Source organism: Scomber japonicus, chromosome 4 (genome assembly GCF_027409825.1).
Source record: "Scomber japonicus isolate fScoJap1 chromosome 4, fScoJap1.pri, whole genome shotgun sequence".
Classification (NCBI taxonomy): domain Eukaryota; kingdom Metazoa; phylum Chordata; class Actinopteri; order Scombriformes; family Scombridae; genus Scomber; species Scomber japonicus.
Window position 1 is genome coordinate 25,979,115 of NC_070581.1, and position 26,886 is coordinate 26,006,000.

Below are 26,886 nucleotides of genomic sequence, written 5' to 3' on the forward strand. Positions count from 1 at the left end.
CTTTTTCAGAGGAGTATCTCTAAGCACACTGGCCAAAATCATGATGACAGCAAAGCTACAGCTGAGGGGGTTGCCAGCACTTTGAGGATAATATGCATGTGCATCCAAAAGCACATATAAGAAAGCCCATCGGTTGTTATATCTCAGGAATATAAAACAGACATATTTATATCAGTATCTGCTGAAGCAATCCTCTTCCATCACAGATGAATTGAACTGAAAATGAAAAACAACAGTGCCAGCAGGGAGCCCCAGCAAATATGTGTGAAGGATCAACTTAGATGAAAAGTCATTTATTTTCCCCCCCAGTGTTACAAACAAGTCTGGAGGATAAGCTTTTCATTGGCAACCAATATGGGGAAAGCAGTGAGATACAGCCAGAGGAGGAATTAAAAGAAAAATAACTGATAAGGCACATATATTTAGAGAAAACTGGCTGAATAATGCTGCATGGGCACCCATACAGTAGCTCAATATATTTAAAAACCCATAAATAAAATCTAAGAATTTACTTTGGCTGGTTTTTGATTATTGTGAGCAGAGTAAGCTTTTATTCTAGAGGCAACCGTGGTAAACACAATTATAAATATTACCCGCTATTGTTTTGCCATCGCAGAGAAAGTGGGAGTTTATGCAGCACATCACCTATATATTAAAGAAATTTGAATTAAGAGTCATTTCAGAAATAATGAAAGATGACATTGTATTGCACATTTGATTTTCCTCTTTACAGTTTTGTCCTCTTCCCCCCCCTAAGTTTCCTTAAACCTGTCTCTTCATGCTGAGTCACAGTGTTTGAAATCCAGACCATGACTTGCCATACCAGCTGTTCCTGTGCAACCACAAGACCCCAGGCACCGTGTTCACAAATGTATCTTGGCGTGTTTAATTCTCGGCCCGATATCATTGACTCGATGGTGTCTTCAGGGCATTTCTTCTCTCGTAAGTATTAGAGAGACAGAATGTGTGTGAGAGAGAAATAAATTAAAAGGAACATCTCTATGTTTAGGCTGCTTTACCCTACCTCCTCTCTGCAAAGTCCACAGTCATGTGTGACAGGTTCATCTTGATGTCAAGCCTGCACCCGCCTGTATGAATCAAAATGTAACACATTAGAAACCAGCAATGTTATTTATTGTTTTTTAAATCAAGAGGTAACATGAGACAGCTCACATACAGCATAACACAGAATAAAAGGTTGTTATGAGGTAAAATTCATATATCTTCAAATTAAAAGTTAATTCATGTAAATCAGATGAAAATCCTGAGCACAGCTACAAGCTTATCCATTAAACAGGCTGCTGAGCTGGAGCAGCGATAATGTGGAAAAACAATCAGCCAAGAAAGGATTTGTAATCATGTACAACTAAACTAATACATCAGACTAACAATCTAGACAAGCAATTTCTAGGGACTCCATTTCCAATTATTTCTTGGTTAAAAAGTTCTGATACTTGTTCAGCATCTTGTTTTATGTAGATGATCCACTTTTCCCAGGTTCGTAAATATTAGATCAAATTACTGTGAAAAGCGAGCTCATACAGTGCCAAACAAACACCTAATTAACACCTACTACCTCTGCAGCTCTTTTAGCCACTTTCAGATCTTAATTCAGCTCACACAAAGATTTTATGTTTAAGTCTTAAAACTCTCATCAACTCCCTCATGTTAGACCAATAGGTGGCCAATTGGGTGTTTAACTGTTTGTTGGTCAAAACAAGGCTTTACCTTGGGCTCCGGCAAAATGTGATGGTGATATTTTCACGGACCGCCCACTACCATAAACAGAGCATTAATTAATAGTAAAAATAATTGTTGCAGTGGAAACAACTCTTTGACACCATCTCAACAATATTTAAGCCCCCCTCCACCCAAAAAACATGGTTTTCATCTTGTTCCTAAAACTGAATATTTGAGCTTCACTCTGCAGACTGATGTGCAGAGTTTGACACTAAAAGACTTTTTTTCACATCCATCTGCTGAAAGTGGAAAGTTTCTCAGGTTAATTGCGAAAAAATTGATTTTTAGGGAAGGGCCTACGAGATGATTGATGATTTATCACAAATAGTTTGGAAGCAAATCCTGGTCCAATGTTTAACTTACACAAGTGTGAGGTGGAAACTTGAAGCCTGCAGTGCCCACACACTGATGATGGACTTTACAGATGAAGTAGGAGATATTTTCATTTACAAAAATGAATATTTATAGATTTTAAAAATGAATGCTTGAGATTGAGTAGTTTTAATGATTTTAACAATATAATTTAACTTTTTTGTGGAAAAACCACATCAGACACAAATTATTATGCAAAGTAGAGTGTTTTATGTACATGTTAAAACATCTTTAGAGGGGATATTTGAACATTATAACTTATTTTTTAAAGCAGAGCTATTTTGTTTGGTCCCATTACTGTAAATTGTAGAAGCCTTGTTGTATATTGTTGTTGTTGTTGTTGCACCTCTTAAAAGCCGCTAATGTGTTTTATCTATAAATATGTAATGAGAGGTAAAAAAAAAAAAAAAAGGAAAAAAAGACACTAATCATCCAATTGTCTGTATGTGTCAGTGTGTTGAGGTGGCCAGGCCAGGCCAATGCACATAGTCTGTATCTCAGTGACTATGTGCTAATGCCCTGCTGCCCTCTAGTGTACACACACAGAAAAACATGTGGTAACAACTGCTTAGTATGGTTTTAAAAATATTGATTACATCTACATTTCTGAACCCAAAATATATTCGGATCATTTTAAAGCTCCTATACACCAACAGCCAGATGTTTTTAAGTGTGTTACCTGATCAGGGATCTTCATGGAACTGTGCAGGACCATAGACTGTGCAGGACTGAAGTCTCCGTCTCCTCTCTTGTAGGCTTTGTTGCACCTGTTAAGGCAGAATAATACCTTAAACCTTTATCATTCTTATTGGCACATAAAGTTTGGTAGCATAATGTAATTCACAGCACACCTCAACCCAACTTTGACCCAATTAGAGGTGGTCAGTCAGGGTGACTAATAACACCTGTGTGGGCGTACAGTGCATTTAAAGCCTCCACTATTACACAAAACCTAAACAAGAGCTACTTAACTTGTAAATCTTGAAAAAAAACCCTAAATTCATACAAATCTCTACAATTTGCATTAAGTGCACACAATATGCATGCAAAAAAGGGCTTAATGAATTTTTATTATTGACTGCTTTTGGTGAACATTTGTAATTTACACCTCAGTGCACAGGTATGAATTTCAACTATTGTATAATGTGTGTTTTTTCATACAGCAAAGAGTAAGCTGTCAAAAACTGAACAATTAGATAAAACTGCTTAAAAGAAACTAGAATTACAAACTGTGGAGATTATGATACAACAACATTCACATAGCAATCTGCCCAGATGAGGTAAAGGTGGTAGGTTAATCATTAATAGTCCATCTAGGTGCATCAAAAGACTTTACCTTTGAGGCTATTCTAACTAATTCACTGAGGTTAACAATTAATTTAAAACATGTTTAAATGTTATCAATCATGACTTCACACTCCATTCACATGTTAAACAATTATGAGTAGGTGTAAATTTAATGAACTTTGAGTAACATTCACCTTCTTTTTCGGGGGGAAGCTCCTCATCGATCCTTTAAGTTAGTTTGAGCCTCTTTTGTTTCTCTCTTTGGCCTCAGGACGTGAACTATATTTCTATATCGATTAAAACACCAAATCGACCAGTTTCTGCTGCTAGTTTTTACAATAAAAAGTCAGATGTTTTCATTAAACGAGAAGAGTACATGCTAACCTTAACCTCAACCGAGTGAAGCAGTTCAACGCCCACTCAAAAAAAATATTTAACGATCAATATTTTTCGTTTTCCTCACGCCATGATTTACTATCAATTATTTAACGATGCCAGAAATTATAGAAAGCAATTTAAAGAGAACGGTCCACCGTGACAACCTAAAGAAAAAATGTTTGTCAATATTATTTTCCTACCTGTATTCTGCAATGACCCCTTACTTTGCCTCTGATTGGCTCTGACTGTGATGTACATACCCATTACCCAATAAGGCTCTGAACTTCGCCAACGAAGGCAACGAATTATAGCCAATCAGAGGCAGAGTAGGGCGGGTCTTCAGAAAAATGCGGGTGCGTCAAAAATCTTTTTGGTTCCTCCCGGTGACGTCACGTTTCAAACGTCAAAACGCGGTATTTACAACCATAGACATATATAACGTACAGGTAGGTCGGGTCCGCTAGCTTGGTAAGCATAAATAATTAATGAAATGAAACACTAGATAATTCTAGATCAATTGTGAGCTGTTACAAATACCCGCCTTTATTATGCCCCCTTTCAAGTTATTGTGTAACCTCCTCTGCTAACGCAGCTAACTTAGCGTCGCCGACATTGACCTTAAAAGTTTGTTACGTTCAGGCTCAAATTTGGAGTCACGTTAAATTACACTTTGTTCAGAGTTAACTATTTTTCTAGTGTTGAAATTGTCATAAAATTAAACGTTTATCCGTGCAGTAGATACATGGAAGAGGTTTTAAGGTTTTAATTGTTGTGTTTGTGGCAGGTGACAGGTGAGCAACATGATGTTCTACACGCAACTCTTCACGTCCAAGAGAGGGCCGCTAGCCAAGATTTGGTTAGCAGCACACTGGGAGAAGAAACTCACAAAGGCCCAAGTGTTTGATTGCAATCTGGAAACAAGTATTAGAGATATTATTTCTCCAAAGGTAACAAAAGAAAACTCTAAAAAAATGATAATGTTATAACTTACAATCTAATTCAATCCAATAAAATAGCTCTGCCATAAATTCTACTTTTATACATTTTAAGTTTTTGTTGATATTGACTAATACTTCATGTGTATTATTGAAGTCATAGTAGCTGATGGTAGTGCATTATATTTACTGGTGTTCCTAATAGTTTGTCCACTCCATTAACATACATGAGAGGGGCAAAATATCAGGAACACCATTCAATATAATGCAACACCATCACCCACTATGACCTCAATAATAAACATGAAGTAGAATTATCACCTTTCTGATAATGTCAACAAAAACTGAAAATGTGTAAGCTTCATAAATGTAGAATTTAAAGCAGAGCTGTTGTATTGGATTGAATTAGATGGCGCAGGTGTTCCTAATAAATAGACCAGTGAGTGTATAAACAAAGGTATGAGTAACATCTGAGTGTGTGGTTTTTTTGTAGATGAAAATTGGTTTGCGGACATCTGGCCATCTGCTCCTTGGTGTGGTCCGGATTTACTCCAGGAAAGCAAAGTATCTTCTTGCAGACTGCAGTGATGCCCTGGTTCAAATTAAAGTGGCGTTCAGGCCAGGTAACACACTTATGTTTTATTTATCAGTGGCGGCAGTTATTTAAATAGCACTGAAACATAAATATGGCTGTACAGAAGTATAATTACTTATTCAGAGCGGTTTACTTTATGTGATAGTGTGTTGAATAAGATGATCAAATCTGCACTCTGAAGAAGCTGACTGGACATTAAACATAAACTTGACTCTTTTCACAATCTGATTGCCAGGAATACATTTTAGTTATATTTATACAATTAGTTGTAAATACCTTCATTAAAGAGCACTACCACCAGAGGGTGACATATTCAACATGTAAAAGTTTGGCAAAGAAAGTGCTTATTTACATTCATGTCATGTACAGTATCTAAAAAAAAAAAAAAGTCCCAGAACAGGTGTAGGCATACATTTCAACTGCTTAAAACAAATCTGTTAACATCCCCCAGAAAGGTTCATTGAACTTTGAGATTGAGATTTAAGGGTTTAATAAAGTACCTGTCAAAGTAACTGTAGTTTATGTTTTTATTCTTTTTTGGATGCTGTTCTTAGCTATTTTAGGTGTAATTGTAATAAATGTTTTCTCTCTTAACACACCAGGTCAGACAGATATGCCTGTCGAGGCGCTTGAGGCCACAGTAAAAGCAATTACTTTGATTGAAGATTTCACCGACTTCGATACCCAGCTGCCAAATCCGAGGTAAACATGTCTCCTTTTCTCCAGCATAACCCAACATACTTTTTTGTACTGTAGTTGTCATTTTAAGTCTTGCTGTATTTGATACATTTTTGCATTGTTTTGTACTTCTCAAATGATAGTATTTAAAACACAGGCAGGTCTTAGTATATTTCATTTAATGATCACTCTTCAAGATGCCTTACATGAAAAAATCAGTTGTGCAGTAGAAACATCACTGATGCTGGAAATTATATAATGAAATAATGTTTTGAATTCTTAAAGCTAACTGCTTCGATTAAATTTGGATCATATATTGATGCTTTAAATCTAATGGATGAGTATTCTGTCTTTGTCCACACCATGCTCTCTTTAAACTGGGACACCAGTAACATAGATGTCACGGACCACTTTTCACTGAACCAGTGTCGATCAGAGGAAATCACTCTGAAAGAGGATTTTGGAAGAGGCTTTCTGAACATGACAGACATCAGTAAGAACCAGGTTTTTTAATGTTATGGTGTTTCCTGTTTTTACATTTTTGTCATTTGCTTTGTTAGTCAAGAGCCTTGTGGTACACCAGTCATTTAGTATTGCATTCAACGTTTGTACTATAATTAGAGGATTAAAGGATAAGTCTGGTGATGTTCGAGGTTTTTCTTATTGTCAACATGAAAAGAGCAAAAACGGCAGTTAACTAATCCTACAAGTATCGCTTGTGTAACCAAAGCATAATGTTTCTTATTCCTCTTTGCCATGGAGACTCATTGTTGTCTAAAAACTATTACAAACACATGAATGAGCCTCACTGTTGCTCTAACTGACATTTTATGTACATGTAGTTACAATAACTTGGACACTGCTGCAGTAAATATTCAGTACCCTGCTAAATCTACAGCTGAAAATAGTCCCCAACAAATGCACTATTTACACCTGAATGAGTAATATTTACTAAAATAAAAACTGCAATGGCCAGCTGTTCTAGAAATCTGCAGTTTCCATATTTCCTGTTAAAAATGAAAATATGTTTGACCTGTTTCCAAAATAGGAAAAAATGTGCTTGGGGCTGAAAGAAGAGAAAGTACTAAGAGATAGACAAACACAGAGTTTGTGACTATAACAAAAAATATAGGGCAGCCTTATCCTTTTAAGATATTTCTTTCTGTGCAGAGCTGACATCTCTCACTGACTTTGCAAACATTTCTGCTGTGTGTTCTGATGGATAGGAGAAGAATCCCAGGGCCTCCAGAGTGGACTGCTGGATATGAGCTTCCACAGCCTGGCTCAAAATGGAGACACTTTTGGGGACGAGGATAAAGGATTCGACTTGCTTGGTAATAATTGTGAATTCATCTGGAACAGTTTTGCCATATTAAAACAAAAAAGAAAACTGTCCTTGTGATTTAACTTGCTTTACTGTTGTTGTGCTTTAACCTTTTTGCCAAACTATGCACGTCAGACTGTAATACATCTTACAGCAGTTCACAGTAAAGATGTAATTTAGTCACAAACTGTTTTGAGTTTGAAGAGGAATCAGGGAGTTTAATTGATGTTGCATATATTTTGGCCAAAAGGCGTGGCTGTTTTTTTTTTTTTTTTGTACTCATGCATCCTAAGATTAAAAGTGACTCATATGTTACCCTTTAGAGGAATTAACTCAAGCAAACCCAACACACCACATTTCTGTGTCCCAATTCAGAGGCTATAAGACAAGGAATTTAATTCCTACGTCAAAGGCTTCACCAAAGTTGGCAAGTAGATGCAAATATGGTGGACATAAGTTTTATGTTTTGTGCTGCCTCAGTATTCAGTACATTTCGTTCGCGTTAGTTGTGAAATTGAGTGTTCAAGGGATCCCAACTCATTAAATCAGGAAATACCAGGGGTGTTGTTCATATTTACCAGATACTCTGTATTTGCAATCAGATGGCCGTTGGTCACTGGTCATATGTTATGTGAGCTCTACTAATGAAGAAATTACTGCAGGATTTATATAATTGAAGCCAGATTTAAACTCCACACTTAGCTCCTGTTACAAACCCAAACATAATGTGAATCAGAGGGCATTATAGGGAAAAATAAGTTCTGTGGTTACAATGTTTACCATGAGTCTGAAACTATTTCAACAGACATCTGTTATGTGTTTAGGTTAAATGTTGCAAGTTTTTCTGTAAGGTCTGTACATTTCCAAGTGGTGTTTGCATTTTGTCAGGGCGATGTCCTGGTCACAAACTGTGAAATATGTGATTTCACAAGTTCACTGGGATTGCTCAAACGGACCATTAGGTCTGGTCTCTGTGAGGGTAGACTGTCTCATTAGGGGAGGCCTTCAGGTCCTCTTGAGGGACCCGTGTTCATGGGCTGCATTGTTTGGAGGATCCAGTCTCTGAAATGTGACAGACAAAATAAATAGCATCTCACACAGAGCATGGCCTGACTGCCTCTCAGTTCTGGATAAACAATGAATGATAACCTCGTTTCTTCTGCTTTCCTTCTTCAGTGGTTTAGTTTGAAGCACGTCTGCTACAGATTCAGACACAAAAACTGTCTCCTGTAAATCTTTGTCCTTATTCTGTCAATGGTGTGCTTTTTTTTTTTTTTGCTGTCTTATTTGTCAACAGTAAGAGTGACTGATTCATTTGTAATGATTCTGTAGACTTTCTGGGGAACTCCAGTGATTATCCGGAGTCCACAGACTTCATCCCAGAGGAGCCTCGAACAGTACATCCTGAGACCTCCACACTCAATTATCAGCACGGTAAAAACCCATCATGATAAATATTTTACAGCACATTACAGTTATATACTTCCTGTGTTTACCTTCCATTAGCATGAATGCAGAACAACTCCATTAGAACTTGGTAGTAATTCAGTAATTGTTAATGTTGTGCCTGTACAGTATTTTGTATTAACAGTAGGGAGGCAACTAGCAAGTGTTTTTATTCATTTGAAGATTATTTTCAAAATATTCATCAAAGTTTCCTAAAGCCCCAGGTAACAGCAGTAAAAAGTCTGCACACTGTAGCTCCCAATGCAGGTATAATTTAATGGGATATCACAAGAATATTCAGACTGCTTCTGCCTGAAGGAGAGCAGGAGGCTCAAAACATCACTTGTGATATCCCATTAAATTATATTATACCTGCATTGGGAGCTACAGTGTGCAGACTTTTTACTGTTCCACAGGGTCCCTGCAGATCCATAAAATGTCTGAAGAATTTCGTGTTTGATATTCAAGATCTAAAAATGTCTTAAAATGTCTGGAATTGTAGGAGTTAATGCATTCAATTTGATTTGAGCTGGAGCACAGTGAATGAGCACAATTATATTTGTTCAGTGTATCATTATTATTTATCATTATTTTACATAAACCAACCAATCAACTTATTAAAGTAAAAAATGATCAGCAGTTACAACTATAATGTCACTAATCATTAGTTGCAGTCCTATATACATTGCTTCATGACAGAGGACAAAAGCTTTACACAGAAACAATACATAAAGTTATATAAATGATGACATAACTTAGTGTTGTGCGTATCATTATTGTATCAGAACTGTGTATATAGTAGTTTATAGTAGTCTAATATGTCGTATTCTTTTGTGGCAGCAATGGTATTATTTTTTTCCTTAAAGATGTTTTAAAAATTTCTTAAGTCATTAAATTTGTACTTAAATGTGCAGATACCGTGGTTACAGGTGTAATTATTTGGTCCAGCGCCTGCTTTTTTATTCCAGATGTTCAAATCTCCTACATAACTTTTTGTAAAGCCCTAGGTGCCGTCTTCTAATGGCTAGTCTGAAAAGCAGCTCATCATCAATCAAGGTTGATTGGGGATTATTTGGCATTTAACTTAAAGTAGTTGCTGATTTATTTTCTGTTGATTGACTAATTAAGTGACCCATTTCTTTTTTTCTGCTCTAATTTTCACATCCACACAGATGTGGTTTTTGTTGGATTATACACCAGCAGCAGTGGACAGTGGTGTTATTTTGTATTCATCAAGGAAGTACATTTGCATTCAGGCTTATTTTTAAACTCATAATGGACTCCATATGTTTTCCAGATGCTGAACGCACAGATCCTGTGGAGGTGGCGACTCCTACGCTGAACGACACCACCGTACTTGCTAATGAGAAAGAAGCCTTCGCCCTTGAACCTGTGGCCATCACTCGTAGGCAAACAACTCCTTAAAAACTGTGTTCCCTCAACTCATAAATGTCGATTATGTAAACAGTAACTTAAGCGCTATAACAAATGCTGGCATCGATCCTTTGAAATCACACACACATTCATTATGCTTATAAATCTGAACACTGGAGGAAGAGCCAAACCAAAGATTTACACACACATACCACACAGAGGCTGTTTTCACATAAAAAAAAAAACAAGCACTTAGATGAACTGTGACTGTTTCTCTTCAGCGAGCTCAGAGAATAAGAGGGGGAAAAGGAAACGTAAGTTAGTGGTGGACCAGTTGAAGGAGCTGACCAATGAAGCTATCAGAGAGCAGCTTGCTGACTACTCGGATCTGGTTGCCCCTTTGGACATGGCCCCCCCGACCCGACAGCTGATGCAATGGAAGGAGAGCGGTGCTGCAGACAAACTCTTTGCACTACCATGTTCCAATGTAGTAACTTCACAGATTCACAAGGTGAAAAGATAAGCAAAATATGTTCCCTGAAATCTTAGCATCATAAAAGCATTTGTCTTTTTAATAGTGGAACATTTAATTAAAATGATCTCTGTTATGGTTAAATCTCATTCTGCCTTTGCAGCTCTTTGCTAAGAGTACTTTCCAGGTGAAATACTCTGGTGTGAACGAGGAGGTTGAGGAGATGCGGCTGGATGATCAAGAGGGTAGGAACTTGCATATTTAAGCAGTGATGTACTGTATGTACTGTATAGCTGCTGTTGCCTTCTGCTCTGCTTCCACTTTGTTACATAAGCTCTGCATTCTGTCTTCTATAGTGCAGCGAGACATAAGTGGCCTCAATACAGACAACTTCAGTGTTGTAGATTCATCAGTAGATTGTGAAAAAACCCACAACATTGAGCTGACAGTCCTCGATCACTCAAACAACAACCAGCACGACAATTGCTCAGAGCTCGCACAAGTAAGCATTAGCATTTCTGACGAAGAGAAGGTGAGTGCAGTGAAATGATTCAAATCTCAGCTGATGCCTTTTCACATTTTTTATCATCTCTCTCTCTCTACTGTGTGTGTCAGGATGAAAACCAATCCGAATTCACTCATCCAGAACTTCCATCAGAAGACTCCATGTTTGTTCATCCATCTTACATGGCGCAGGAGACTCAGTCATCATCCATGCACACTCAGGTGCTCGTGAACACACACACACACACACACTCACAGAGTTAGAAAATGATCCACAGCCCTGTTGTACTTTTCTGTCAGACTCCCACCACCACTTTTCACCTCCAAGTGAACTAATAATGGATGGTTATCTCTAAAAGTGGTCGGTACAACAGACAAGCTGCAATCTATGAGCATTTGACAGATGGTGGGTGTTAATTTTCCATGCTGCCTTGGAGATTTGCCCAGCATTGCTGACTGAAATATGGTCCTTTTGTAACCTGCAGTCAATGCTGGACAGCCAGGACTTTGAGGAGAGGAAGATAACCAGGCGAGCAGCGAAGCTTCTGAGGGCTCTGAAAGTAAGGACCTAAAAATAAATGTTCAAGTGTGAATGTGGCGATAACAGAAACTACCTCATCTCACATATAAATGTCAATTCAGAACAATATATTATTGAGTAATTGAGTCTTCCTAAAGCATCCACGTTAAACACACAGGATTGTTATTTCCAGTGTAGGCAGGGTCCATGCTCCTTTTTTTAACACTGAATGGCAGATAAAATCTAAAGCCACAGTCGACACGGATTTAGAGATGAGAAGGACAGAGCAGGATTAGGGATGATGTTGGAGAAATTTAATTCTCCTGTGTGTCTGCCTGTGTGTGTGTCTCTGCCTGTGTGTGTCTGTCTGTGTGTGTCTCTTTCTGTCTGTGTCTGTGTTCGTTCTTGTGCCGCAGAGCCAGAGCAACAGTGACAGCAAGTTCAGCCTCGAGGCACTCTGCGCAGGGAGCACTCGCTCACAGGCTGCAGCCACTTTCTTCTGTCTCCTGGTCCTGAAAAAACAACAAGCCCTCCATCTGCACCAGAGCGAACCTTATGAGGACATCTTTGCCACACCGGGACCCAAGTTCTTTAATTAGTAAATCAGAAAGCAGTTTCATTAAATGATGGCTTGGGTTCATGAATGACTTGCAGTCCTGGGTCTGCTGGATCTGCCTCATGCATGAGTAGCACACGTTTGTGTTACAGTGTCAGTTTCACAGAGTAAAATTAATTTATTCACTTAAGTTTATGGCTTGAATGTTAAATTGAATAGAATAGTTTGAAAAGAAGAATATTTTTGGATTTTATGTCACATATCGGTGTGTCAATGTCTGAAAACTTGTACATATGTTCTTGAGGAAGGAGGAACATTTCTCCTGAAACCTCTTTGTCAGACTTTAAGTGATCTGAGAGATCATTTTGGAGTAATTCATGTTTTTATTGTTATTTTATATAAGCAAAATCTTAATCTATTTATATTGTTGTTCCTCATAACGCTAAGTATATAACACTGAACTTGCTTTGAAGTACAGGTATTATTGACATTGTTGGGTAGAAATCTGTACTTTATTCTTCAAGGTTACATTGGGGATTAGCCTTCCTTTTAAAAAGCATGTATTTAATTTAATCGTTTCAGTGGTTAAAAAGCATATTTGACATCTATATGAAGCACAAAAGTGGCTTAAAGTTGTATCTATTTGTATACATTTTAATGTTTTACAAATATTAATTTTATATGTACATACTGACACTGAATTAAATTATCCACCTGTCCCTCTTATAGTGTGGATAATTTGGTAAAGTGCCATTTCAATCCCGAAAACTGTAAATAATCATTTTCAGAATGGCCGACTAATGTTATATTATATACTCAAGAGTTTTATTTATTTATTAGCATGCAACTTCTTTTACCAGAGAACCCTACATGGTTTTAGGAGATGACAGCTAATACAGACTAGATGTTTGAAGACTTGACAAAACTGAATTTAGTGGCGTTCCCATTTTCTGCTTGTTCTGGGAGTTAATTGTGTAAAGAGTCCTGACATAAGAGTCATTAAAGCCATTTGAAATTGTTTTTGGGTCTAAAATTGTAAATATTTGTTATGGCTTGTAAGATTGTGGATTGTGTTAAAAAAATAAATACATGTTTTTGAATATATTTCTATCATATAAAAGCAAAGTTTGCTCTTGTCTGCGGCCTGTGTGAGTCAGTGAGTGATTGTGTGCACATTCATCCATCATCAGAGGCATTGTACACGGTGTACCAGTCCAGAGGTGGAAAGTAACGAATTACATTTACTCACGTTACTGTAATTGAGTAGCTTTTCTGTGTATTTGTACTTTTTAAAGTAGTTTTAAAAATCTGTACTTTTACTTTTACTTAAGTATGTTTTGTGTGAAGTATTGTACTTCGCTACATTTTAAATCACATCCGTTACTGAGTAAAAAATGTTGGCCGAATGTTTTTTTTAAAGCAAAGAGTATCGTACAGAATCATTAACCAGCATAATACAATGACTTAACATTCATGCAGCCTGTTACACCTGGCAGCTAGCTCTCATAGCGACATATAAACTCTAACACAACACAACAAACTCTAAAAGAAATGTCCATTAGACGTTGTGCTGTCATCTGTCTCACTCTTCGTGTAGGACGAGGCATTGCGCATGATGCGTTCACGTGAAAAGGACAGCGTCGGAAATGAGAGAATTGAGCGAAAGCTGCACAGGGGCACAGCCTTTTAAACATGGGTACTTAAAAGTTTGGTCTTCTTTGGGTAATGTAAAGAAAAGTTATTGCTCTTGTGACTTTGACCCATAGTGATTCATAGATATGCAGTATGACTGTTGGTTTAAACCAGGGTGATTGTAGGACTAGGATCAGAGCTTTAGAGGAGCTCAGCTCCTAATGAGAATTTGACATTCAATGCCCTGCAAGTGTTTTAAAAACCTCCAATAATCATTCAGTGTTTCCCACACAATATTTAGAGACTATGGAGGGTTTATCATTTATTTTTAGGGGTGCTGAGATCAAATTTAGGGGTGTAAGAAAATCCCCAAAAAAAGTCTAAAATCGCTCCGGGTTTACAGAATCCACAATTATGCCACCTTCAATTTAATGGTTGTGTTATTTGAAAATGTTTTATGGGACGGTCTTCACTAAAATGACATATCTCCATAAATGTTTTAAATGTTGTGTGTCGACATATTTTGCCATTGAAGCTGAATTTGTAAATGTATACCTTTATCTTTAATTAAAACAACTAGTTAGAGATTTATGAGCCATCACTTTGTCCTACAGCCGCCCCCCCCACCCACCCACCCCCGTTATAAAAGTATAAAAGTAACTTTTACTCAAAGTATTTTTTTAACAAGCTACTTTTTACTTTTACTTGAGTATATTTTTAGACCAGTACTTTTACTTGTACTCAAGTAAAATTTCTTCAAAGTAGTGGTACTTTTACTTGAGTCAAATATTTCAGTACTCTTTCCACCTCTGTACCAGTCCAGCCGGATGCTCATCACCCTGCCTGCTGTCACAGCTGGATTAAATCTGGTTTATAAACTAAAAAAAAAAGAAAATTAATCTACCAGGAAATATTACCTCAACTAGAAAAAAAAAAAGTCAGTCAACAATCAACCCCTGCCAAATGAAGCGTTATCGCCCTACTGTCACTTTAAGAAGCAGCGATGCAGCAGTCGCAGTTGCCTCATTTCATCTCCGGGCTTCATGGCTGCAGGATGGACTCTCATCAGCATCATCATCAGCATCTTCTCCTCCTGCTGCCTCCAGGGACTGTTCAGCCACCATCACACCCGGCGGGAACTGAAGCTTTATCCACGATGCACAACTTCCACCTGCCTAAATGGTACCGCACAATCTCTCTCTTAATGTAAGGTGTGTCGGGTCTTCTATCATTGTTGAGTAAGCGTATGTAGGACACAGCTGGGGTTGGATTTGTTAGTCAGCTTTTTTTTTTTGTCTTCTTGTCATGATTATTATAACCGGGATTTCTTTTATAAGGAAAGTAGCTGCTGGGTTGTTACGTGATGTGTTTAAGGACCTTTTTCTGTTATTAGCTGCATATGCAAACCAGTGATGATACTTTATTTTGGCTGCTCTGGTTTTCCCAACACTTATTGTTATTATTATATGCGACAGATGTGGAGAAAGCACTGCGTTTTAATGCCATAATGATGCCTCCAAGGACAAAGCGCAGCATCCACACACCTCATGAGATATTATGACTTGTAGATCCTTGTGGCATCATCAGCTGTCTCATCATCTCAAAGGTGTAAATTGGTGCTCTGAGTGCAGTTTTCATCCACCTACTGTCTGCTGCTCGCCTCCACAGTAAACACAGATACTTACGTAAGATGATTGCGTATTTCTCACCAATAACGTAGTGGCCACTTGTTGCGCAGTCAGAAGAGAGGGAGGTGAGATTTCCTGTCTCATCGTCCTAGAATTTAAATATAGGACAAAATGGCTATGTCGTTTTAGACTGGTTTAATTATGAGGCCCTCTGTGTGTGTGTGTGTGTGTGTGTGTGTGTCTGCTGTCATGACAAAGATTTATCCACCTGCAGGTGTATTTGAGGCTTGGATCAGCAGGTTTCTAACCTTCACAGAGCTGCATGAAGTCAGACACTTTTTTGAAGAAAGAGGAGAACATTTTGTCCTTGTGATAGTTATTTTTTTGCTGTAAGGCAGAACTGAGCTGCTCCATAATAACTGAGGTGGAGACAGAAAATAAGCATGTTTATAGGGTTTATAGGGTACACCTGTGCAATCTAATTCAATCCAATACAACAGCTCGGTTATAAATGATACATTTATGAAGCTTATTCATTTTCAGATTTTGTTGACATTGTCAGGAAGGTGATGATTCTACTTAATGTTTATTATTGAGGTCATTTTGGGTGGTGGTGATGGACTAAGGTGCATTATATTGAATTGTGTCCTCCCCATTAACATTCATAAGGAGCACATCATCACCGTCAGCCACAATGACCTCAATAATAACCAGAAAGTATAATTATCACCGTTCAGACAATGTCAACAAAAAGTGAAATTGTATAACCTTCATAAAAGTATAATTAATGGCAGAGCTGTTGCATTGGATCACATTGGATTGTACATATGCATCAAATGAAGTGTCTGGTGAGTGTATGTGCTCATTATTGCTTTTACTTTCCTGCCGAGCTGTGGCTACTGAGTGCACTGAGGTCATCTCCTCTGGGGTTTTCATGGTAGTTGTGGTGGGCGTTTAGACTCAGTGTACTTAGATTTCATTGCTACTGGTCAACAAAATATAAATTATATATCTTTTTTTTATCAGTATTGATATCAAAGCCCCTTACATGTTCTGACTCTTTTTTAACCATATCAAACTGCAGTGTTTCTTAAAATGAAATGATGTATCTAAACTAAATATAGTCTTGCATTCAGCACTAATTTTTGATGTTCAGTGCTACAGATGCATTTTGGTAGAGTTTTGATGCCCCATCATGTAAAGACTCAGTATTTGTCCACCATTTTACTCCTGCTTGTGCACAGAAGGTTTTGAAACAGCACGTTGTCCTTAATTTTGGAAAGAATTTGGACATTGAACAGTGATCAACAGTAAAATGTGTAAAATCCAAATGTTTAAAGGGGGGCAGGTGTTTTTATGCTCCGGCTGTGCTTATAGAGAGTGACATGAGAGTGAAATTAAATGATTATTTATTTAAACCGCCTTGAGTTTCTTAAGGACTCCTGTAGTTATTGGATCCCACTGTAGGAAGTAACAGTAATAGTGTAGATAGGTAATAACTACAGTGATCATTTTATCATCGTACACCAGCCACCACATGTCAGATTTTCCTTGTTTTTTGCCCTTTGACACCAGTTAATGTTATCTGCAGCTCTGCTGATGGGGAGGGCACAGCTCACATAGAGGCAGCTGCACTGACTTGAACTCACTGTATCCCCTTTGTGTCAGCAGAGAAAGGATGCTTTATTCGCTGCTGGCCTAGACTATTTCTTTATTAGGGTTAGGGTCAGACTATTGTCACTGACTTTCAGTGAAGAAGCACATAATGCTACTTACAGGACAGGACATTTCTGAATATTTCATGGCCCTTCTTTACTGAAATAGATTACTGACGACAGCCTTTTCTTTTGGGATTCATTTTCCACACGTTCTGCTCTGTGCTTTACCTCTGATGTGTTTCTGTATGTGATGTGGCCGTTACAGTCCAGCTGTGAGGGCTCCTAGCGTCCCTCTCTAGAGGCAGCCGTGGAGAGGTTGGAGGTCCCTCGAACACCAATGTCTCTCACTCCGAGTCGAAAGCCCTCCTCAGGTCAGCGCAGGTACTGTGGCCTCCTTCTCGCACCTTCTGTTTCACAATGAAGCAAACGATCTGACACATTTAATATAAGGACTTCTCACCGTATTACCTCCCTGCAAGGCGCTCAGTGGGAACGAGTGTGGCCAGTGGGCGATACAGTGACGCGTCCAGCACCAACACCTACCCTGGTCGGGTTAGGGCAGCAGAGAGCAGCCCCACAGCCCGGACATATCCTAGTACACCCAGGTAAGACTTATAAAACTCACTTGTCTCACTTGTTCAGAGCAGCTTTTCCTGATGAGTTTGACTCATGTGTTAAACCTGAGATGGACTAATGCCCTCTTCCAATGTGGTTATAAACTGAGACCCCAGCATTCCTCAGCTCCTCTTGCCCATTTGCATTAAAAGTATGTAAATTGGGACAGACAATAATAGAACCATATCTTAGTATAATGCAATATAATTAAACAGCTCCACAAACTACAATCTCTAAAATAACTATATAGTTAATTTAACACTTCCCTGAGTCAATAGCAACAAAAACAGACCATTATAAGATTCACTAGTTTCCTTGCAGGGCTGTTTTGATTGGATTGCATCAGTCTGCACAGATGTGCCCAATAAATTGTTAATAAAGTGGAATATTTAAAGATCCCCTCCAGACATGTTTTAAGATGTATATAAAGTACTCTGCTTTGTACAATAGAGTCTGGGGTTTATTTCACAAGGAAGTTCAAATATCTCATTAAAATCCTTATAATTTCACATACTTCATCTCCCTCATTAAAAATGTCAGAATCTAGAAAATGAATATGCAGTTTTTTATTTCAAAAGTTTAACTCTTTAACATAAGATGTCTCTGATTTTACTGAAAAGTCAATTTTCAATGTTTGTGCACAGGAGGCTTCAAGTTTTCACACGACTTACTGAAATTGGACTGACCAACGATTGGCTCCAAACTAGTTTTAATATCATAAATCATGCTTGTAGGTAAACCACTTTTTACCTCAGAGAAACTTTCAGCACATAAATATGAAAATAAACATCATTCTGCACAGTGAGCCTCAAACATGACACTTTGATTAATATCAGCAGCTTTAAAAACAACTTGTGTCTAACTTTAACCCTGCCTGCAGGATCATGTTCAACACAAGCTTTGCTCAGTTCATTGCTGTTTATTTTTCTGAACTGGACCCGTGAAAAAAGCCAATCACTTCATGTAAATGACTTTTTCACACCTGTGTGTTGATTCAGGCGTCAGGCAAAGCACACAGCTTGCAGTAACAACCATGGGATCAGACCCCCTACTCCGGAGCAGTACCTTACACCCCTGCAACAGAAGGAGGTGTGTATACGACATCTGCGAGCCAGGCTGAGAGACAATGTGGAAAGACTACAGCACAGGTGAGTCCTTTTCTTCTTCAGCTCAAGTGTTGTACTAGTTGTGATTCCAACTTTCATGGTAACCAGTAAGAATTAGTTAAACATATCTTTTTACGCTTCTGTGCACAAAATTACCATGATTGGTCTCTGTAAGAGAGAAAAAACTAAAAAAATGTCCTCTACTCAATTGTCCTTTATACTCAACCAGGGACTGTGAAATAGATGAGCTGAGGGCCCAGCTCTACAGGATGCAGGAAGACTGGATAGAAGAGGAATGCCACCGTGTGGAGGCCCAGTTAGCCCTGAAGGAGGCCCGCAAAGAGATCCAGCACCTCCAAGAGGTGGTAGAGTCAGTGAGGTCCAACCCGAATGTTCGGGAACCAGATCCCCATGACCACAAGCCATACTCAGGGTTGCAGGGAGCTCGGCCGGGGGGGAAGTCTCGTTCTTGTGGTTGTTCCCCTGCCAGCACTTTGAGCCGTGGCGCCCCCTACACCCGGATGAGCAGCGAGGCTCTGCAGGTGGAGTGCAGCTCAAATGCTCCTGAGCCAAGCGCAGCATCTCGCCCAGCGGGGCAAACACACCTGCTCCTGGAGGCGGCCCTCCTATCAGAGCCGCTGCCATCACAGGGCCACAACAGAGGCCCCCAAACTGTGCCCCGTTCCTCCACCTATGAAAGACTGTGCAGCGGGGGGGCTGTGCTGCCAATCTCACACTCCTGCCACACTCTCAGCAGCAGCTGCAGGTACGGTGGACACACCTACCTTCCTCATCATCACTTGTTCCTGCACTTACCTCAGGAGGAGGCTCCAATATCAGCGGCACCTGCTGCCGTCCCTGCCACTGATCCGATCCCTACCCCTGCTCCTGCGGCAGAGAAGAAGCCAGAGGTCCGCTCCCAGGCCTGCAGCCCGACCATGACCTGGCTGTGTGAGGAGGGAGGTGTCGAAGAGCTGAGTGTCATTTCTTTAGCAACAGCGGACATCACCCCATCAGAACCGCATCAGTTTCCATCATCTTTACCTCCTCTGTCCCCTGCTGAGCACTCATACAGTTTAGAGCCTCTACCGCCCGACAAGTCAGAGGAAATAACAATGAGGCCAGCAGAGCCCCACACCTGCCAGCCCCATCGTACCGCTCCACTTCCAGTGAGACAGGAAGCTACAGTGCTGGAGATAGAAGAAGACAATGAGGAGGAAACTGAAGCAGCAAATGAAGAAGGACGTTCCCCTCCGCTGTGCCACTGGAGCCGCTATTTCCTTGTAGATCTTTTGGCTTTGGCGGTGCCAGTGGTCCCAACAATGGCGTGGCTGTGTCGTGGGGGGCCAGGGGACATGGTGCCTGCATACCATATTGGATCCCTGCTGAGAGGTTGCTGCGCTGTGGCCCTACACTCGCTCCGCCGTCAAGGTGCAGGCAGGGGGCGAGGGCTGTCCAACATGAACGGGACAGCACCAATCTGACACTTTCTGCTCCCTCTGACATTAACAACTCCCAACCTGTGCAGGCACAGCCACAGCAACGCTGACTTTGCTTCAGATTTGATTCGATTCTGGTCATTGTTGTTGCATTTCCCCACTAATAAGATTTTTAGATTTTACATAATGCCCTTGTGATTTTGTGGTCATGACTTGCCTTAGAGAACAAAGGATGAGTTGTACATTTAATGCTCTCATTACTCAAATATACTTACTGCTTCTGCCTGCAGTTTAAGTTGTTTTCACTATATTGCAATTTGCATGTAACCCGCAGTTGGGTTGGATTCTCTTGCTTGAATTAAAACGCCTCTGCCTGGTTGTTTAGATGATCTTCTGGGTGAAGTCATGCAGATTATATTATGAAAAGAAGTAAAAAGAGAAATTGTGTTAAGTTGAATGCTTGTTTCTCATCTTCTATCCCTCTATCTTCATCATCATCATCATCATCATGTGTTTAAAAGGAAAAGTTGATAGTGAACGAAAGAGAGAGAGAGAGAGTCACAGTCATGACCTTTCTTTAAAGGAGCATCCTGCAAAATCAGGAAAATAAAAGAGAAAGTCTGACTTGTTGAGAAACTTACAGAGCACAGAGTGTGTAGGCATTCATTTTTGTACTTCGGTCATTTATACCAAAAGCTGTTGGGGACTTTTTACCCCTCCGAAACGTAGAGCATGTGCATCAAATCTAATACTCAGGTGCAGGAAAGACAGATCATTGAATCTCTTGCTAATAAATAAATCATGGGAGTAAGTTTATCATTGTACAGTGTCTCTCTTTCTCCAGACTCAGTTATGATGTATCTATGTCCTGAGACAAAAATGTGGATCTGTGTTCATCCATGCATATATCTGTTAATGCAGTTTGAATCTAACACTAAAAGAGTCTGTTATGTGAGCTTCTCGAGTCCTGAAATGCACCGTCTGCTCGTGTATCTGCAGTTAAATGGTTAAACGGTTAAAAGGTTAAAAGGAGATAAGAGGGAACATTTAATATACAGTACTGGATGAATGAAGGATGCTGATGAGACGTTTGTGAAGAGATAAAATTGTTTTTTGATACTGTGATATATTTTCTCATTTCAGATGTAACATGAGATCTTTCCACAGCTACAAGTAAAGATTAATAGTTGGGAAATAATTGCTTGTGTCAGTTGCTTTCATGGCATTTTACTGCAGTTTATAATAATGTATATAATGTATCATACAGTAGTTTTATCGTTATTCCTAAAATGCAAATCTTTCAAGAGGTCATTTTACTGACTGAAAATGTCTCATGTAACTACAAACTATGATGTGCAATATGTTTGGTGATTCATTTCATGTTTCAGCTTTCAGGGATATTTCCAGTGAGGTTTTACAAGTAGTTTTAATTAATGATTCAACTTATGGGAGAAGTACAGATGTTAGTGCCAATTCAAAATAAAAACTGTCATTTATCTGCAGTTGTAAAAGCACATATTGTAGAACTTCTGTTTCCTTCCTTTTAATCTTTAAGACTTTGGATCCAAACAGCTGCATAATTTATTTAAAGATGAACTTCGACATTTGTGTCACATCCTGTTCCAGATACTTCTTGTGTCGTAGTCTGGACTGAATCACATTAAAGACCTTCTATCAGTCTGTACTGCACATGCAAAAGCAAAGCAATGATAAAGTGATTAACTGCACTAAATTACACAAAAGAATATCACAGAGAAAAAAATCCAGATGTTTCTTCCATCCTTTTAAAAGTGACTTATTCTTCTATCTGCTTTCTTTCATTCTAACACCATCAATGAGATTTATAGAACCTATTTTAAGAGGATAATAATGAGGTTAGACAATGACATACAATCATTCAAGGGAAGAAAAAAAATGCAGTTTGTGTTAAAATTACTCTTTTTAATGTGTTTCGAGTAAGGAACAGACCTTTACAACATCCACAGCTTGTTACACACAACTCCTTGAAATAAACATAATCACAAACCCCAAGGTGTGCCTACAAATCTTTGTGGGGGGGAACTTACCCTGCAAGTCGAGAAACCTTTTTGCCAGAGACCAAATATTTTCCAACATGACCATATTTTTGGCAAAATAAACTTTCCCCAAATGTTTTTCAAGCAAATAACAAGACGAATAATGTCCAGTTGTGAACATCTGAGCGATAAAGTCATATTTCACTCTTATAAATTAAGAATTGATGCTGCGGTATAGACAAAGCAAACCCTACATTTTGCAGAGACCTGTAGGCTATAAATGGCAATCATGTGCTTGATTCATGAATCCCTGGTTACAATGAATTTCACACTTTTCTAATTGAGTCCAATAACAAGTATCACAAAGGTAATTCATAGAAATATCATTGTGTCAAACAACTATTTATTCAAGACAATTCATTACCCGCAATCAATACAATTTTTTTTGTGTAAAGGCCACAGAGCCACAGGAATGAGACTGATTCAATATGTATGACACTTATTTAAAACCTGGTCCTGATGGCAGACATATTTTGTAACTTTTAAGTCAAAAACAAGAAAAAAACAACATAAAATACATAGCAGAATATGACAAAACACATGTGATGGGATGGCCTATGACTTATTACTGTATGGAATCTAAAGTATAGCATGACGTATAATGTTTTAAAGCAAGTGACGTAACACAATTTGAATGTAAATGGAAAGGAGTGAACTAGTGAGGCTATAGACATAGGTCCTATGCAGGAATCAAGAGCAGGAATCATCTGTTAACATTTTTCCTCCATGTTCCCGAGATAGGAGTCAACCTGCATCGAAAAAGAAGAAGAAGGCTTCAGTGCTGTGATTAAAGGACAGGTTCACAGTTTTTCACATCTGCATTAAAGACAACAGTCAGGTGTCCATATGTACAGTGAAAGAGTTATTCCTCGCTGTAATCATTCCTCCTGTTCATACTGACTGTTAAAAGATCCCCTTTAAATGTGCTTTCAGTGTCAGTGATGGAGGACACAGTGTGTCAAAAATGCATTTAAAAGTTGATGTGAAGCTTATTTGAGGCTTCAGCAGTCTGAGTTAGTCATATTAAGTGAATATCTGCCACATGTACAGTCTTTTTTAGCATCAAATTCCCTCTTTGTGTTTCCCTGTTGAGTTGTGATAAAAGTATAGTGACAAAAAGAAGGACTTTGGCACTAAAAAAGACTGTAAATGTTGAAAGATATCTACTTGATTTGACTCATTTGGACTGTAGCTCCACATTAGCTTTGGAAACATTTTTAAATACATTTCTTTTGCAGAGAGAGGGCCCCTTCACTTACATTGTAAGTGGATTATAAGATATTTAAATGGCCAATAAAAATGAGGAATGGCAAGAAAAACCTATTTTAAATCTTCACTATTATTCAGAGAGAGACTTGGAAATTGTGACACCCCCCCCCCTCCCCTTCCCCTTAAGAAGCAGAGGACAAAGGGGGATTAAAGAATAAAGCCTGTTATGCACATAGCATTTCATCTCGTGACATCACTGGTTAAATTACAAAGATTAAATGTATTGTCGCTGTACATGTGAGGCTCAAAGGCTCTTACACAGACTCTCAGTTACTCTGGTGCAGCATCTAGCTACATCAGTTACACTGTCTGACACACATAAACATGCTGATCATTCAAATGATAAAAACATTTCTCACCCTGAAAATTTGAGTGGAATTAAACAAAGTGAGTGCACAAGTTTCAGGCTTCCAGACAAAGCAGCTCCACATCGAAGGTTAGAGTGGCGTTTGGTGGGATGATCCCTGGGTGCCCTTTGCTGCCATAGGCAAAGTCTGGTGAGCATATCAGCTTGGCCCGCTGACCTACACTCATCTGTGGAGGAGATGGAAGATTTACTTTAACTCGTGTTGATACTGAATTAAATGGTATAAAAGCAGATCTGAAAATTTCCATGAAAAACAAAACAATAAAACCAGCGGTGAAAGAAGTATAGATCCTTTACTTAAGTAGTGAAGCATCAGTGTTAGAGCAGCATGTTACTGTTGTAGCTGCTGGAGGTACAGTAGAGCTGGTTTACACTACTTTATATACAGTTAGCTAGTTTAGTCCAGTGGTTCCCAACCTAGGGGTCAGGCCCCTCCAAAGGGTCACAAGATAAATGTGAGGGGTCATGAGATGATTAATGGGAGAGAAAAGAATAAAAAACAAAGTTCTGATGAACAAACTGTTGCTGAAATATTGGATCATTTGAACATTTATTGACATGAAACCATGTGAGAAGTTTAGAGGGGAAAATTACTATTTAGTGGAGCTGTTAACAACTCATAGACATCTGAAATGTGAGCACAACTACACACTGCTTTTTGTAAGACATCAAAAGACAAAATAAATGTTGTAAACTGCTTGACATTTTATCCATTGTGTCAAACCTTAATCTCAAAAGTAACTAAAGCTGTCAAATAGAAGTAGTGACGTAGAAAGTGAAACATTTCCCTCTGAATTGTAGTGGAGTGGAAGTATAAAGCAGCACCTAAAAGACACAAGTACATGAGTAAATGTACTTTTTATTGTACGTGTGTTAGATCAATAGTAAAAAAGCTCCTCCTCACCTGGGCTACTCCTTCTTCCCAGCCACGGATCACCTCCTGATGACCAATCTTAAATTTGAAGGGCTTCCCTCGAGACCTCGAAGAGTCAAACACTTTCCCATCTGCCAGTGTTCCTGGTGAGGAGGGGGATGAAGGGGCTGTTTACAAATCACTCGACAAATCGGCTTAACTGAGTTGTTGATGAGTCCCACTTTTATCCCCCCCGAGTGCCAAAACAGCCTCCTAACGGGAACCTAAATAGCTAAAGTTAGCCGGCTAGCTCCGCTGCGGCCGGGTGTTACGGTATAACTGGTACCATGTTAATTGGTGACTCTCACGTAGGTGTTCTCCTAAAAAGCTTTTAATTGTATAGTTTAATCCTTTTTTTTTTTAAAAACCCACTCGTTTGTGTTTAATATCTAACGTTACTCTTACCAAGTATGTAAGTTAAATTATGTTCAAAAGCCTCATTCATCTCTCGTAATGTATCTTGTGATGTACGAGAGGCAGCAGCTAACACGGTCACCATTTAACACGTAACACCGGTTAGCTTGCTGATGTTGGGCGGCTGGCAGCAGCAGCACCGTTAGCTCCACTGTTATAGCCATCCATGCTTTCCACACATACACGAAAAACAACAACCTTTAGAGTCCTTGTAACTAGACACTGTAATTCAGACAAACCGGTGATATAATAAGCAATTTAAATAAACAGGGGATTGGATGTTAGCTGCGATGCTAACAGCTAACAGGCAGAAACAGCAGCGGATGTTAGCAGAAACACATCCTTACTCAGCCCAGCATGAAGCGATAACAACAGACTATTAAACCGCTTATAACTACAGTAATGTTTGTTCAATTAGCCTTTTTTTAAAAGTGATTTATCTCCTAAAATGTTGTGGCTCCGTTTCAGACACACTCACCGACATAGTGCACCACGACGCGCTGCCCCTTCTTTGGGAATGTCCGTCCTGAGGAAAAAAATGGAGAGAAAATGTTGTAAAATAGTAGTAATAATAATAATAATAAACTACAACAGCCGCTGTGGATGTAACACAACGCTGTATGCTGTTAAAATAAATAAATCAAATCCGGTTTATTCCATACCATCGCCAGGAGTTATGGTTTCTATTTCTACTCCCATGGTTGGCTCCTCGGTGTCCTTTCTCTCGACCACCCGACAATGCGCTCTGAGGCAGGAGGCAGGAGGCGGCGGGTGGAGGGGCATAGAGGGGGAGTAGCACCAGTGGGCCGCGGATGCTCTAGTATTATTATTATGATGATGATGATGATCAGACACGCATTACTATACATTTTTATCATATTGTATCATGATTTTTCTTGTTTCTATGATGTTTTATGTCCTTTTTTTAAAAAAATAACGTCTTTTATATTGATGCTTTTACCTTGTAGTACTTTGAGATTTACTTCAAATGTAAAGTGCGTTACAAATGAAATGTATTATTATTATTATGATAAGGCACACATAACTACATTTTTATCATGATTTTTCTTGTTTCTATGATATTTTATGACAGTTTTATTGAATTTAATTATGTATTTTATAGCCTATTGATGCCTTTACCTTGTAGTCCTACTTGAGATTTACTTCAAATGTAAAGTGTATTACAAATAAAATGTGTTATTATTATTATTATCATCAGACATTATGATCTCTCCTATTAGAACATGTTGGCTTCAGAATATGACGATAGATAGATAGATAGCTAGATAGCTAGATAGATGGATAGATAGATAGATAGATAGTGCATTTTATTTATTTAAAGGCACCTTTCAAAGCACCCAAGGGCACCTTACAAGACACATAAAACAACAGTACATCAAACATAATATATCAATAAACATTGATGTGGAAGTTAGCATCACTTTACAAAGATGAATAAATCATGAATAATATGTATACAGTCAGATATCACTGATCAGATAAATGCACTTCATTCATCCACATTGGGGAAATTCATGTATCCAATAGCTCATACAAATACACAAATAAACATATGTACACAAATGAGT

General features: G+C 38.7%; 4 protein-coding genes across 4 annotated transcripts in view; 2 read left to right on the top strand and 2 right to left on the bottom strand.

Moving 5' to 3' along the window:
• plp2b (proteolipid protein 2b) overlaps window positions 1-26,886 on the bottom strand; it is a 374,364-nt gene that overhangs the window by 231,042 nt on the left and 116,436 nt on the right. The gene's annotated exons all lie outside the window — the stretch shown is intronic.
• rad21l1 (RAD21 cohesin complex component like 1) lies at window positions 4,578-12,224 on the top strand. Its single transcript, XM_053318014.1, has 13 exons — window positions 4,578-4,724; window positions 5,206-5,335; window positions 5,910-6,009; window positions 6,375-6,478; window positions 7,215-7,319; window positions 8,642-8,743; window positions 10,053-10,160; window positions 10,411-10,640; window positions 10,765-10,846; window positions 10,958-11,103; window positions 11,217-11,327; window positions 11,591-11,665; window positions 12,042-12,224. Exons 1-13 carry the CDS (start codon window positions 4,578-4,580, stop codon window positions 12,222-12,224), a joined length of 1,623 nt encoding a protein of 540 aa, XP_053173989.1.
• On the top strand, window positions 17,437-20,304 carry LOC128357382 (syntaphilin). Its single transcript, XM_053317721.1, has 4 exons — window positions 17,437-17,480; window positions 17,579-17,704; window positions 18,713-18,862; window positions 19,050-20,304. Exons 1-4 carry the CDS (start codon window positions 17,437-17,439, stop codon window positions 20,302-20,304), a joined length of 1,575 nt encoding a protein of 524 aa, XP_053173696.1.
• On the bottom strand, window positions 22,937-26,036 carry fkbp1aa (FKBP prolyl isomerase 1Aa). Its single transcript, XM_053317759.1, has 5 exons — window positions 25,960-26,036; window positions 25,776-25,823; window positions 24,875-24,987; window positions 23,963-24,137; window positions 22,937-23,083 (listed from the first exon to the last, which is right to left on the bottom strand). Exons 1-4 carry the CDS (start codon window positions 25,994-25,996, stop codon window positions 24,006-24,008), a joined length of 330 nt encoding a protein of 109 aa, XP_053173734.1. The 5' UTR covers window positions 25,997-26,036; the 3' UTR covers window positions 22,937-23,083; window positions 23,963-24,005.

Coding starts and splice junctions, on each gene's coding strand:
- rad21l1 (XM_053318014.1), top strand. CDS start 4,578: ATGATGTTCTACACGCAACTCTTCACGTCCAAGAGAGGGCCGCTAGCC. Junction 4,725..5,205: donor GAGATATTATTTCTCCAAAG/GTAACAAAAGAA, acceptor GTTTTTTTGTAG/ATGAAAATTGGTTTGCGGAC. Junction 11,104..11,216: donor ATTGCTCAGAGCTCGCACAA/GTAAGCATTAGC, acceptor TGTGTGTGTCAG/GATGAAAACCAATCCGAATT.
- LOC128357382 (XM_053317721.1), top strand. CDS start 17,437: ATGTCTCTCACTCCGAGTCGAAAGCCCTCCTCAGGTCAGCGCAG. Junction 17,481..17,578: donor CCCTCCTCAGGTCAGCGCAG/GTACTGTGGCCT, acceptor CCTCCCTGCAAG/GCGCTCAGTGGGAACGAGTG. Junction 17,705..18,712: donor ACATATCCTAGTACACCCAG/GTAAGACTTATA, acceptor GTGTTGATTCAG/GCGTCAGGCAAAGCACACAG.
- fkbp1aa (XM_053317759.1), bottom strand. CDS start 25,996: ATGGGAGTAGAAATAGAAACCATAACTCCTGGCGATG. Junction 25,824..25,959: donor AACCATAACTCCTGGCGATG/GTATGGAATAAA, acceptor TTTTTTCCTCAG/GACGGACATTCCCAAAGAAG. Junction 24,988..25,775: donor CGTCGTGGTGCACTATGTCG/GTGAGTGTGTCT, acceptor CCTCCTCACCAG/GAACACTGGCAGATGGGAAA.